Raw genomic sequence first — 13,399 nt, 5'->3', positions numbered from 1 at the left:
AGGAGGCTGCCGTCCGGCAGTCTCATAAGCCAATCTGATGATGCTTTTAAACCAAAAAGATAGAGAGGTAGAAGTTGCTTTTTGACCTCTCCTTTTACCAGAATAAACAACAAACAAGGAAGATGTTTGTCTGAAATCCTTTGTAGCATCTAAATAGAATTTTAGAGCACGGACAACGTCCAAATTGTGTAACAAACGCTCCTTCTATGAAACTGGATTCAGACACAAAGAAGGTACAACTATCTCCTGGTTAATATTTTTGTTGGAAACAACCTTCGGAATAAAACCAGGCTCAGTACGTAAAACCACCTTATCTGCATGGACCAGATAGGGCGGAGAACACTGCAGAGCAGATAACTCAGAAATTCTTCTAGCGGAAGAAATTGCAACCTAAAACAAAACTTTCCAAGATAATAACTTAATATCTACGGAATGTAAGGGTTCAAACGGAACCCCTTGAAGAACTGAAAGAACTAGATTAAGACTCCAGGGAAGAGTCAAAGGTCTGCAAACAGGCTTGATTCTAACCAGAGCCTGAACAAACGCTTAAACGTCTGGCACAGCTGCCAGCCTTTTGTGAAGTAAAACAGATAAAGCAGAGATCTGTCCCTTCAGAGAACTCGCAGAAAATCCTTTCTACAAACCTTCTTGTAGAAAGGAAAGAATCTTAGGAATTTTTATCTTGTTCCATGGGAATCCTTTAGATTCACACCAACAGATATATTTTTTCCATATATTATGGTACATTTTTCTAGTTACAGGCTTTCTAGCCTGAATAAGAGTATCTATTACAGAATCTGAAAACCCACGCTTTGATAAAATCAAGCGTGCAAACTCCAAGCAGTCAGTTGGAGGAAAAACAGATTCGGATGTTCGAATGGACCCTGAATAAGAAGGTCCTGTCTCAAAGGTAGCTTCCATGGTGGAGCCGATGACACATTCACCAGGTCTGCATACCAAGTCCTGCGTGGCCACACAGGAACTATCAAGGTCACCGAAGCCCTCTCCAGATTGATCCTGGCTACCAGCCTGGGAATGAGAGGAAACGGTGGGAATACATAAGCTAGGTTGAAGATCCAAGGTGCTACTATTGTATCCAATAGAGTCGCCTTGGGATCCCTGGATTTGGACCCGTAACAAGGGACCATGAAGTTCTGACGAGAGGCCATCAGAACCATGTCTGGAATGCCCCATAATTGAGTTATTTGGGCAAAGATTTCCAGATGGAGTTCCCACTCCCTTATGAATTTGGCCTTTGCTAGTCGAGGCCAAGCCTTGAGAGCATTGAATATCGCTCTCAGTTCCATTATGTTTATCGGGAGAAGAGAGTCTTCCCGAAACCATAGACCCTGAGTTTTCAGGGGTTCCCAGACCGCGCCCCAGCCCACCAGACTGGCGTCGGTCGTGACAATGACCTATTCTGGTCTGCGGAAGCTCATTCCCTGTGACAGGTTGTCCAGGGTCAGCCACCAACGGAGTGAATCACTGGTTATTTGATCTACTTGTATCGTCGGAGACAAGTCTGTATAATCCCCATTCCACTGTCTGAGCATGCACAGGTGCAATGGTCTTAGATGAATTCGTGCAAAAGGAACTATGTCCATTGCCGCAACCATCAAACCTATTACTTCCATGGACTGCGCTATGGAAGGAAGAAGAACAGAATGAAGTACCTGACAAGAGCTTAGAAGTTTTGATTTTCTGGCCTCTGTCAGAAAAACCTTCATTTCTAAGGAAACTATTATTGTTCCCAAGAAGGGAACTCTTGTTGACGGGGACAGAGAACTTTTTTCTATGTTCACTTTCCACCTGTGAGATCTGAGAAAGGCTAGGACAATGTCCGTATGAGCCCTTGCTTTTGACAGAGACGACACTTGAATCAGGATGTCGTCCAAGTAAGGTACTACTGCAATGCCCCTTGGTCTTAGCACCGCTAGAAGGGACCCTAGTACCCTTGTGAAAATCCTTGGAGCAGTGGCTAATCCGAATGGAAGTGCCACAGGTAATGCTTGTCCAGAAAGGCGAACCTTAGGAACCGAAAATGTTCCTTGTGGATAGGAATACGTAGGTACGCATCCTTTAAGTCCACCGTGGTCATGAATTGACCTTCCTGGATGGTAGGAAGGATCGTTCGAATGGTTTCCATTTTGAATGATGAAACCCTTAGAAACTTGTTTAGAATCTTGAGATCTAAAATAGGTCTGAATGTTCCCTCTTTTTTGGGAATTATGAACAGGTTGGAGTAAAAACCCATCCCTTGTTCTCCTAATGGAACAGGATGAATCACTCCAATGCTTAACAGGTCTTCTACACAGTGTAAGAATGCCTGTTCGAAGATAATTGAGACCTGTGGAACCTTCTCCTTGGGGGTAGTTCCCTGAATTCCAGGAGATAACCTTGAGAAACTATTTCTAGCGCCCAAGGATCCTGAACATCTCTTGCCCCAGCCTGAGCAAAGAGAGAAAGTCTGCCCCCCACCAGATCCTTCCCAGATCGGGGGCCAACACTTCCTGCTGTTTTGGTAGCAGTGGCAGGTGACTTGGCCTGCTTACCCTTGTTCCAGCCTTGCATCGGCCTCCAGGCTGGCTTGGTTTGAGAAGTATTACCCTCTTGCTTAGAGGGTGTAGAATTTGAGGCTGGTCCGTTTCTGCGAAAGGGACGAAAATTTGGCTTCTTTTTAGCCTTAAAAGACCTATCCAGAGGAAGGGCGTGGCCCTTTCCCCCAGTGATGTCTGAAATAATCTCTTTCAAGTCAGGGCCAAACAGTGTTTTACCCTTGAAAGGGATGTTAAGCAAAAGCGCTCTGCGCGCCACAATAGCAAACCCTGAATTATTCGCCGCTAATCTAGCTAATTGCAAAGCGGCATCTAAAATAAAAAAGAGTTAGCCAATTTAAGAGCTTGAACTCTGTCCAAAACCTCCTCGTACGAAGATTCTTTATTGAGCGACTTTTCTAGTTCATTTGAACCAGAAACACGCAGCTGTAGTGACAGGAACAATGCATGAAATTGGTTGTAGAAGGTAACCTTGCTGAACAAACATCTTTTTAAGCAAACCCTCTAACCTTTAATCCATAGGATCTTGAAAGCACAACTATCTTCTATAGGAATAGAAGTGCGTTTGTTTAGAGTAGAAACCGCCCCCTCAACCTTGGGGACTGTATGCTATAAGTCCTTTCTGGGGTCGACTATAGGAACTAATTTCTTAAATATAGGGGGAGGACAAAAGGTATGCCGGGCCTTTCCCACTCCTTATTTACTATGTCCGCCACCCGCTTGGGTATAGGAAAAACATCGGGGGGCACCGGAACCTCTAGGAACTTGTCCATCTTACCTAATTTCTCTGGAATGACCAAATTGTCACAATCATCCAGAGTAGATAATACCTCCTTAAGTAGTGCGTGGATATGTTGAAATTTAAATTTAAAAGTTACAATATCAGGTTCTGCTTGTTGAGAAATTTTCCCTGAATCTGAAATTTCTCCCTCAGACAAAACCTCCCTCCTGGCCCCTTCAGATAGGTGTGAGGGTATGTCAGAACAGATATCATCAGCGTCCTCTTGCTCTTCAGTGTTTAAAACAGAGCAATCACGCTTTCTCTGATAAGTAGGCATTTTGGAAAAAATGCATGCAATAGAATTATCCATTACAGCCATTAATTGTTGTATGGTAATAAGTATTGGCGCACTAGATGTACTAGGGGCCTCTTGTGTGGGCAAAACTGGTGTAGACACAGAAGGGGATGATGCAGTACCATGCTTACTCCCCTCATTCATCTTGGGCAATATCATATCTATGGCATTATTATCCCTACTTTGTTTGGACATTATGACACAAATATATCACATATATTTAAATGGGGAGACACATTGGCATTCATACATATAGAACATCGTTATCTGATGGTTCAGACATGTTAAACAGGCTTAAACTTGTGAACAAAGCCCAAAAAACGTTTTACAATAAAACCGTTACTGTCCCTTTAAATTTCAAACTGAACACACTTTATTACTGAATATGTGAAAAAGTATGAAGGAATTGTTCAAATTTCACCAAAATTTCACCACAGTAACTTAAAGCCTTAAAAGTATTGCACACCAAATTTGAAAGCTTTAACCCTTAAAATAACAGAACCGGAGCCGTTTTTACATTTAACCCCTATACAGTCCCATGTATCTGCTTTGCTGAGACCCAACCAAGCCCAGAGGGGAATACGATACCAAATGATGCCTTCTATAAGCTTTTTCAGTGGTTCTTAGCTCCTCACACATGCATCTGCATGCCATGCTTTCCAAAAACAACTGCGCATTAGAGGCGCAAAAATGAGGCTCTGTCTATGACTAGAAAAGGCCCCCAGTGAAAAAGGTGTCCAATACAGTGCCTGCCGTTTTTATTAAAACAATCCCCAAGATTTAACAACTATTAAAAGTAATAATCTGCCAAATATACTTAGTAAAGTAATCGTTTTAGCCCAGAAAAATGTCTACCAGTTTTTTAAGCCCTAATGAAGCCCTTTATTCTTTTACTTAAACTAAGAAAATGGCTTACCGGTTCCCATAGGGAAAATGACAGCTTCCAGCATTACCGAGTCTTGTTAGAAATGTGTCATACCTCAAGCAGCAAAAGTCTGCTCACTGTTTCCCCCAACTGAAGTTAATTCCTCTCAACAGTCCTGTGTGGAAACAGCCATCGATTTTAGTAACGGTTGCTAAAATCATTTTCCTCTTACAAACAGAAATCTTCATCTCTTTCCTGTTTCAGAGTAAATAGTACATACCAGCACTATTTTAAAATAACAAACTCTTGATTGAAGAATAAAAACTACATTTAAACACCAAAAAACTCTAAGCCATCTCCGTGGAGATGTTGCCTGTACAACGGCAAAGAGAATGACTGAGGAAGGCGGAGCCTAGGAGGGATCATGTGACCAGCTTTGCTGGGCTCTTTGCCATTTCCTGTTGGGGAAGAGAATATCCCACAAGTAAGGATGACGCCGTGGACCGGACACACCTATGTTGGAGAAAGGGAAATAGGACTGATCCGGGAAGCTGTAAACCAGTTAGTTTGACATAAATAGTTAGAAAGATATTTGAAAGTATTGTTAGGGATTATATTGTTAAGTATATTGATGTAAACAAGATATAGGGGCCAAATGATCAATATCCGAATGGAGCTTGTTGCCCCTGTTTCCGCACAAGCCTTCAGGCTTGCCAGAAACAGTAGTAATGAAGCAGCAGTCTAAAGACCACTGCTCCATAACTTGTCCGCTGCCTCTTTGGCTGCGGTCTTCAATCTGCCCGATTCTATACGATCAGGCTGATTGACTCCCCCTGCTAGCGGCATTGCACAAGTGCTTGTGCAATGATAAATTCTGACAGTGTATGCTGTCGGCATTTATTGATGTGCGGTGGACACGATACGCTACATCGTATCATGTCCATCCGCACTTTAATAAATTGGCCCCTATGAGTTCAAATCAGCTTGGCTTTATAACAAAATAGATATGTCAAACTAATCTATTTTGATCCTACGAGGAAGTAAGTAAAAATATAGATAAAGGGGAATCAGTTGATATGATATACGGTACTTGGATTTTGCAAAGGTGTTTGATACAGTGCCACATTAGAGATTAATTTACAATTTTAAGGGACTAGGAATATCTGAAAATGTAAGCTCATTGATAAATAACTAGATAAAAGAAAGGGAGCAAGAGTAGTAGTAACCGGATAATACTCAGATTCCCCAGGAATCAGTACTGGGCCCTGTTCTGTTTAATATTTTTATTAATGACTTGGAGCAAGGATTAAATATCAACATCTCTATTTTTGCAGATGATACAAAGTTGTGTAAGGTCATTAGGTCATTAGGTCAGTGAAGGATTAACTTGCTTAAATGAGCAATGTGCATTTCCATGTACAAAAGTTTTTTTGTTAATATGCGATTTCTCTATAAACAGGTACCAAGTTCCAATTGTAGCATAATCTGCAAGCCTGGATACAGAAAGTCACAAAGAGAAGGGGAACCATCTTGCTGTTATGATTGTATTTTGTGTCCAGAGGGAGAAATTTCAAATCAAACAGGTGAGAAAGGTCTTGCAAGTTTGAGGAATATATGTTATTTTCAGATTCTAATATTGGCAGTAGTGGCACATTTTGGACTGGGCCAGCAAGGTTTGTACCTAGGGAAGCCGCATTTTATAGATGCAGCAATTTTTGAATAAATTATTTGCTTCTCCCATGCTCTTTAAGGAGACAAAATGGTTTATAACTCACCAAAATGTGCATTCAGTTGCATGTGAATGCAAAAATGAACATATTTTTAGTTATTGTGAAGTCAGATGAAAAGAAACAACAAACTGCCAATTACACAAATTGAAAGAATAACAAATAAATGCATAAACAAAATTCTATAATACTTTTGTTAATGTGTTTCTTAAATAATAAAAAAAACATTAATTAACCACCACAACTAACCCCCTAACCTCCTGATCCCACATCACTTAACCCCCAAGACACCTAACCCCCTAACCACCAGACCCCCTTTGAAATTAACTCCCTAACTGCCAGAACCCACCACTGCACCACTTCCTAACCTCAGAATATCTTGCCTAAGACTCACTACCCAAAAAAAAATAATAATACTGAAATTATAAATTATTATGGATTCCTGGCTCACAAATCAATCAAATGCACTTATTCTACCATAGTTAATTCTGTTAATGTGTGGGACTATTTAAATACTAGACACATATTTATTTTGCATTATTCATTTGATTACTGCACCCAACACGCGAAAAAGGCAGAAGTTAGAATATTGAGACCTCATTAACGTACTCCCCAATAGACTTCAATGGAGCTAGAAAAGTGGAACACTATACTAGCGAGCAAACTTGATCACATTTTCTAAAGGGCTCTAATATGCGTCCTACCCAATACATGCAAAAAGCTCTAGCGGAATTTGCGTGTAAGAGAGAGCAATAAATAGTGCTTGACTCGTAATCTAGCTCAATATCAGTGTTGGGTCAATAAAAGTAGCAATACAGCTAAGAGAGATAGATATTTCAAATAAGCTGAAAGATAGAATCATGCCACAATTAATAGAGCAATCTAGAAATACATATATACAGGATTTAGTGCTATTAAATAATACAAAATTAAAATTAAACATATAAGTCAAAGAACGTTTAGGAAACAAAGATCATACCTTAGTCATGTTTGAAATAACTTTGGATTCAACCAAGACTTTTAATTTTCAAAAAGCAAAAGCAATTGATTTAAGGAAAATGTTAAAAAGTATAAATTAGGAGAAAGTATTGTCGAATAAAGAGTCTGGCCTAGATTAAATGATGCTTTACCACGCACAAAATGGTCTTTGCGTGAGCAATGGTCACCTACTTGATATTACAAGTCACGATCCATTCCGTATTCAAATAACTGTAGTTATGTGTTTTGTGAAACAAAAATGTTTCACGAAACACATCACAAATATATTGCAAAGTACACTAACATCCATAAACTACAATATTAACCACTAAACCGCCACCCCCCTTCATCACAACTACCTAAATTAAACTATTAACCCCTAAACCGCCATCCCCCACACAACGCCAACACTAAAAAAAGCTAATAAACCCTAAACAGTAAACCTCCATCCCCCCATGTCACAACTACCTAAATTAAACTATTAACCCATAAACCACCATCCCCCACAATGCCAACACATCTAATAACCCCTAAACCACCATCCCCCCACATCGCCAACACTAAATAAAGCTGTTAACCCCTAAACCACCATCCCCACAACAAAAATATCTCAATTTAATTATTAAACCCTAAACCTAACACCCCCTACTTTAACATTACTTGTTTTGCAAAAATAAATAATAAAAAAGCTACATTGCAAAAAAAAAATCCTAACATTACTAAAAATAATAAAACCTAACATTACCAAAAAAATTATAAAAACAACCATTACAAAAAAATAAACACTAAAATTACAATAAATAAAAAAAGCTACCATTACAAAAAATAACAAACAAAATTATCCAAAATAATAAAAAATATTACTATTCTAATACCCCACAAAAAAAACCCCTAAACAAAAATTTAACTACCAATAGCCTTTAAAAGGGCCTTTTGCATGGCATTGCCCCAAAGCTAACAGCTCTTTTACCTTAAACAAAAACACCAATTACTCCCTAAAATTACAACCCCCACCCCCCAATATAAAAATAAATAAATAAAAATAAACCTAATCTAACCATTGTCCCGAAAAGGGCATTGCCCTTAAAAGGGCATTCAGCTCTTTTTCAGCCCCCCCCCAAAAAAAATCTCTAACCTTTAAACCCCCCCCAAAAAAAAATAACACTAATCCCCAAATTGGTACTCACCAATGATGAAGGACGAAGCTCAATCCTCATACCGGCAACGAAATATCTTCATCCATAGGCAGAATATCTTCTACAATTTTCATCCATCCGGCGGTCCATCTTCTATCTTCTTCCCGGTGGCGACGGCAAAGTTCTCCGGCAATGTCATCTGTGACATCGGTCCTCCTCCTCAGAGCATCGACACGGAGCTCCTCTTCATTCCTATTGGCTGACACATCCTATTAGCACCATAATGAAAATTACCCCATCATAGCATACCATTTGCAAATAAGACAACCCAGGGTATTCCAAAAGGTCTATTTCTAGTCTTTTTTCTGTAGCCACTAAGCCACAACACCTAGCCAATATTAGTAGGCATATTTTTAGTGTGTGCATTTTTCACACAAACACTGCACTTTGGCTATTTCTATCATCATTCTTATATGTTCTACTAGTATGAAACACCAATATTTCTATTGAGCTATGTTCTATGAGTACAACAGTACTTACAGGGCCAAATATGGGGCCTGCCTATATTGTTCTTCATACATGCATATTTGGTGCCTTGGTTTTCTGGGTCTATGTTGCATTTGAGACATTATGGCAGCACAATAATGAAAATGACCCCATCATGGCATACAATTTGCAAAAGTAGAAAACCAAGGATATTCCAAAAGGGCTATTTATAATCTTGTTTTTGTAGCCACTTAGTCACAACACCTGGTTAAATTTAGTGTTCATATTTTTATCTTTTGCACAAACTCTGCATTCTGGCTGTTTCTACTATCATACTTTTATTTATTTTTTTCAGGGCCATATATGGGGCCTCCCTATATCAGTTTTCATAGATGGAAATTTGGCACATTCATTTTCTGGGCCTATGCTGTATTTGAGACATTATGGCCTAGATTTGGAGTTTGGCGGTAGCCGTGAAAACCAGCGTTAGAGGCTCCTAACGCTGGTTTTAGTCTACCGCCGGTATTTGGAGTCATTCAAAAAAGGGTCTAACGCTCACTTTTCAGCTGCGACTTTTCCATGCCGCAGATCCCCTTACGTCAATTGCGTATCCTATCTTTTCAATGGGATCTTTCTAACTCCGGTATTTAGAGTCCTGTCTGAAGTGAGCGTTAGAATTCTAACGACAAAACTCCAGCCAAAGAAAAAGTCAGTAGTTAAGAGCTTTCTGGGATAACGCCGGTTCATAAAGCTCTTAACTACTGTACTCTAAAGTACACTAACACCAATAAACTACCTATGTACCCCTAAACCGAGGCCCCCCCCACATCACCGCCACTCGATTAAATTTTTTTAACCCCTAATCTGCCGACCGCCACCTACGTTATACTTATGTACCCCGAATCTGCTGCCCCTAACACCGCCGACCCCTATATTATATTTATTAACCCCTAACCTGCCCCCCACAACGTCGCAGCCAGCTACCTACAATAATTAACCCCTAATCTGCCGACCGCAAAGAGCCGCCACCTCCATTATCCCTATGTACCCCTAATCTGCTGCCCCTAACACCGCCGACCCCTATATTATATTTATTAACCCCTAATCTGCCCCCCACAACGTCGCCTCCACCTGCCTACACTTATTAACCCCTAATCTGCCGACCGGACCGCACCGCTATTATTATAAAGTTATTAACCCCTAATCCGCCTCACTAACCCTATAATAAATAGTATTAACCCCTAATCTGCCCTCCCTAACATCGCCGACACCTAACTTCAAACATTAACCCCTAATCTGCCAACTGGAGCTCACCGCTATTCTAATAAATGTATTAACCCCTAAAGCTAAGTCTAACCCTAACACTAACACCCCCCTAAATTAAATATAATTTTAATCTAACGAAATTAATTAACTCTTATTAAATAAATTATTCCTATTTAAAGCTAAATACTTACCTGTAAAATAAATCCTAATATAGCTACAATATAAATTATAATGATATTATAGCTATTTTAGGATTAATATTTATTTTACAGGTAACTTTGTATTTATTTTAACCAGGTACAATAGCTATTAAATAGTTAAGAACTATTTAATAGCTAAAATAGTTAAAATAATTACAAATTTACCTGTAAAATAAATCCTAACCTAAGTTACAATTAAACCTAACACTACACTATCAATAAATAAATTAAATAAAATACCTATAATTATCTACAATTAAACCTAACACTACACTATCAATAAATTAATTAAATACAATTCCTACAAATAAATACAATGAAATAAACTAACTAAAGTACAAAAAAATAAAAAAGAACTAAGCTACAAAAAAAATAAAAAAATATTTACAAACATTAGAAATATATTACAATAATTTTAAACTAATTACACCTACTCTAAGCCCCCTAATAAAATAACAAAGCCCCCCAAAATAAAAAAATGCCCTACCCTATTCTAAATTACTAAAGTTCAAAGCTCTTTTACCTTACCAGCCCTGAACAGGGCCCTTTGCGGGGCATGCCCCAAGAAGTTCAGCTCTTTTGCCTGTAAAAAAAAACATACAATACCCCCCCCCCAACATTACAACCCACCACCCACATACCCCTAATCTAACCCAAACCCCCCTTAAATAAACCTAACACTAAGCCCCTGAAGATCTCCCTACCTTGAGTTGTCTTCACCCAGCCGAGCCAAATTCTTCATTCAAGCTGAGCAAGAAGAGGTCCTCCATCCGGTAGAAGTCTTCATCCAAGCGGGGCAGAAGAGGTCTTCCATCCGATTGAAGTCTTCATCCAAGCGGAATCTTCTATCGTCATCCATCCGGAGCGGAGCGGCAGCATCCTGAAGACCTCCGACGCGGAACATCCATCCTGGCCGACAACTGAACGACGAATGACGGTTCCTTTAAATGACGTCATCCAAGATGGGTTCCCTCGAATTCCGATTGGCTGATAGGATTCTATCAGCCAATTGGAATTAAGGTAGGAATATTCTGATTGGCTGATGGAGTTAGCCAATCAGAATCAAGTTCAATCCGATTGGCTGATCCAATCAGCCAATCAGATTGAGCTTGCATTCTATTGGCTGATCGGAACAGCCAATCGGATTGAACTTGATTCTGATTGGCTGATTCCATCAGCCAATCAGAATATTCCTACCTTAATTCCGATTGGCTGATAGAATCCTATCAGCCAATCGGAATTCGAGGGAACCCATCTTGGATGACGTCATTTAAAGGAACCGTCATTCGTCGTTCAGTCGTCGGCCAGGATGGATGTTCCGCGTTGGAGGTCTTCAGGATGCTGCCGCTCCGCTCCGGATGGATGACGATAGAAGATTCTGCTTGGATGAAGACTTCAATCGGATAGAAGACCTCTTCTGCCCCGCTTGGATGAAGACTTCTACCAGGTGGAGGACCTCTTATTGCTCCGCTTGGATGAAGAATTTGGCTCGGCTGGGTGAAGACGACTCAAGGTAGGGAGATCTTCAGGGGCTTAGTGTTAGGTTTATTTAAGGGGGGTTTGGGTTAGATTAGGGGTATGTGGGTTGTAATGTTGGGGGGGTATTGTATGTTTTTTTTTACAGGCAAAAGAGCTGAACTTCTTGGGGCATGCCCCGCAAAGGGCCCTGTTCAGGGCTGGTAAGGTAAAAGAGCTTTGAACTTTAGTAATTTAGAATAGGGTAGGGCATTTTTTTATTTTGGGGGGCTTTGTTATTTTATTAGGGGGCTTAGAGTAGGTGTAATTAGTTTAAAATTGTTGTAATATATTTCTAATGTTTGTAAATATTTTTTTATTTTTTGTAACTTGGTTCTTTTTTATTTGTTGTACTTTAGTTAGTTTATTTCATTGTATTTATTTGTAGGAATTGTATTTAATTAATTTATTGATAGTGTAGTGTTAGGTTTAATTGTAGATAATTATAGGTATTTTATTTAATTTATTTATTGATAGTGTAGTGTTAGGTTTAATTGTAACTTAGGTTAGGATTTCTTTTACAGGTAAATTTGTAATTATTTTAACTATTTTAGCTATTAAATAGTTCTTAACTATTTAATAGCTATTGTACCTGGTTAAAATAAATACAAAGTTACCTGTAAAATAAATATAAATCTTAAAATAGCTATAATATCATTATAATTTATATTGTAGCTATATTAGGATTTATTTTACAGGTAAGTATTTAGCTTGAAATAGGAATAATTTATTTAAGAAGAGTTAATTAATTTCGTTAGATTAAAATTATATTTAATTTAGGGGGGTGTTAGTGTTAGGGTTAGACTTAGCTTTAGGGGTTAATATATTTATTAGAATAGCGGTGAGCTCCAGTCGGCAGATTAGGGGTTAATAATTGAAGTTAGGTGTCGGCGATGTTAGGGAGGGCAGATTAGGGGTTAATACTATTTATTATAGGGTTAGTGAGGCGGATTAGGGGTTAATAACTTTATTATAGTAGCGCTCAGGTCCGCTCGGCAGATTAGGGGTTAATAAGTGTAGGCAGGTGGAGGCGACGTTGTGGGGGGCAGATTAGGGGTTAATAAATATAATATAGGGGTCGGCGGTGTTAGGGGCAGCAGATTAGGGGTACATAGGGATAATGTAAGTAGCGGCGGTTTACGGAGCGGCAGATTAGGGGTTAATAATAATATGCAGGGGTCAGCGATAGCGGGGGCGGCAGATTAGGGGTTAATAAGTGTAAGGTTAGGGGTGTTTAGACTCGGGGTACATGTTAGAGTGTTAGGTGCAGACGTAGGAAGTGTTTCCCCATAGCAAACAATGGGGCTGCGTTAGGAGCTGAACGCGGCTTTTTTGCAGGTGTTAGGTGTTTTTTCAGCTCAAACAGCCCCATTGTTTCCTATGGGGGAATCGTGCACGAGCACGTTTTTGAGGCTGGCCGCGTCCGTAAACAACTCTGGTATCGAGAGTTGAAGTTGCGTTAAATATGCTCTACGCTCCTTTTTTGGAGCCTAACGCAGCCTTTCTGTGGACTCTCAATACCAGAGTTATTTTAAAGGTGCGGCCAGAAAAAAGCCAGCGTTAGCTACGCTTGTTGTTACCGACAAAACTCTAAA

The 13,399-nt window shown here is 39.5% G+C and overlaps 1 protein-coding gene across 1 annotated transcript in view; it reads left to right on the top strand.

Moving 5' to 3' along the window:
• Positions 1-13,399, top strand: part of LOC128666049 (vomeronasal type-2 receptor 116-like) — a 37,254-nt gene that overhangs the window by 16,778 nt on the left and 7,077 nt on the right. The window contains exon 3 of the mRNA XM_053720423.1: positions 5,956-6,079. Coding sequence (XP_053576398.1) covers positions 5,956-6,079 — 124 coding nt within the window. The remainder of the gene's footprint in view (positions 1-5,955; positions 6,080-13,399) is intronic.

Source organism: Bombina bombina, chromosome 1 (genome assembly GCF_027579735.1).
Source record: "Bombina bombina isolate aBomBom1 chromosome 1, aBomBom1.pri, whole genome shotgun sequence".
In the NCBI taxonomy this organism is placed as follows: domain Eukaryota; kingdom Metazoa; phylum Chordata; class Amphibia; order Anura; family Bombinatoridae; genus Bombina; species Bombina bombina.
The sequence above is the reverse complement of the archived record's forward strand: the minus strand, read 5'-3'. Positions and strand labels throughout refer to the sequence as shown.